Below are 1302 nucleotides of genomic sequence, written 5' to 3'. Positions count from 1 at the left end.
GGTAGGACGACCGTACCTACCTACACCACTACTACTACACACTCTCTCTCTCTCTCTCTCTCTCTCTCTCTCTCTCTCATACTCTTTCAGTTATATTTTACCCATGCCTTTATAGTTGCTTAAGATTCATACACTCCATGACCAGCTGTCGCCCTCTCACGAACATCATGCTGAATTTCCTATCTAGATATTTTTTCTTCTTCGTTCTTTAATGGTTCGTTTATATGAATCGAGTTACACTGTCGCAATAAGATATTGTATGTGATAATAAATAAACGAACATTTGTTATTTACGAATCTAAATTTTCTTCAATACCTACATTTATTATATGTAGCAATCCACTACAAAATGTATATCTATCTCATTTTAAGTTCTAAAAGTGTACACTGATTCAGCCACAGAAAACAGACTTCCGAATGAAAATATTTATTAGGTATTCAAGACTGCGTTTCATGCATGATGAGCAATTGCATTATTCTATCCTTGTTTTTCACATGTTAAACAAGGATAAATGATGTGCATCACGCATGAAACGAAACGCAGCTATAGTCTATTCTTATTTCAAGACTGTCTTAAGTAATGTCTTAAGACGCTAATATGGTTAACCTTTGATTGGTTCGTGACATCTTAAGACTAAACTTAAGACGATCTTAAATATAAGAACTGACTATGAATACCAATCATTGCGTCATTGTTGAAAATCTATAGCCTATGCTGACTATAGAGACTCTCATCAGAGTCTGGCCACCTTTTCCCCGATTTGCGATTGATCCGACATTTTTCATCCACTCTATTTAAATGCATAATAAAAATACGTTATTAGTAGTAGCATAGACTTTTGCATAACGCATAATACATAGTGCATAAGAAAATCAACGAATCGAAATTCTGTTTTTCTATGAGAGAAAAGAAAAGATTCTAAAGCGGAGAGCACAGATTTTTACATAATTCATAAAACACGAGGCATAAGAAAATCAACCAATCAGAGTCCTTAATAATTTTATTACGTCACTTTTGTATTGAGAAATTTCAGGGAATAATGTCTCTTATTATAAATGCTGATAACCTATTAGCTATCTCTTATCATAAATGAGCTTATCATAAATCTAGGAAGGTAGTGTTACTACTGGCTCAGCATTGACACTATTAATATAGTAATATATGACGACATATGACGTAACAACTACTTCTAGTAATTGTAATATTTGGTATGAAAAAATTTATTAGAGTAAAAAAATACATACATATATATATATATATATATATATATATATATATATATATATATACCACACATATAT

At 31.6% G+C, this 1302-nt stretch overlaps 1 protein-coding gene across 1 annotated transcript in view; it reads right to left on the bottom strand.

The window, feature by feature from the left end:
• Positions 1-685, bottom strand: part of LOC105626096 (probable phenylalanine--tRNA ligase beta subunit) — an 8558-nt gene extending 7873 nt beyond the window's left edge. Inside the window, exons 1-2 of the mRNA XM_012207406.1 lie at positions 670-685; positions 608-627 (exon numbers count right to left, since the gene is read on the bottom strand). Of these exons, the coding sequence (XP_012062796.1) occupies positions 608-627; positions 670-685 (36 nt within the window). The remainder of the gene's footprint in view (positions 1-607; positions 628-669) is intronic.
• Positions 686-1302: the final 617 nt, after the last annotated feature.

Source organism: Atta cephalotes (genome assembly GCF_000143395.1).
Source record: "Atta cephalotes unplaced genomic scaffold scaffold00004, whole genome shotgun sequence".
NCBI classification, from domain to species: Eukaryota; Metazoa; Arthropoda; class Insecta; order Hymenoptera; family Formicidae; genus Atta; species Atta cephalotes.
The sequence above is the reverse complement of the archived record's forward strand: the minus strand, read 5'-3'. Positions and strand labels throughout refer to the sequence as shown.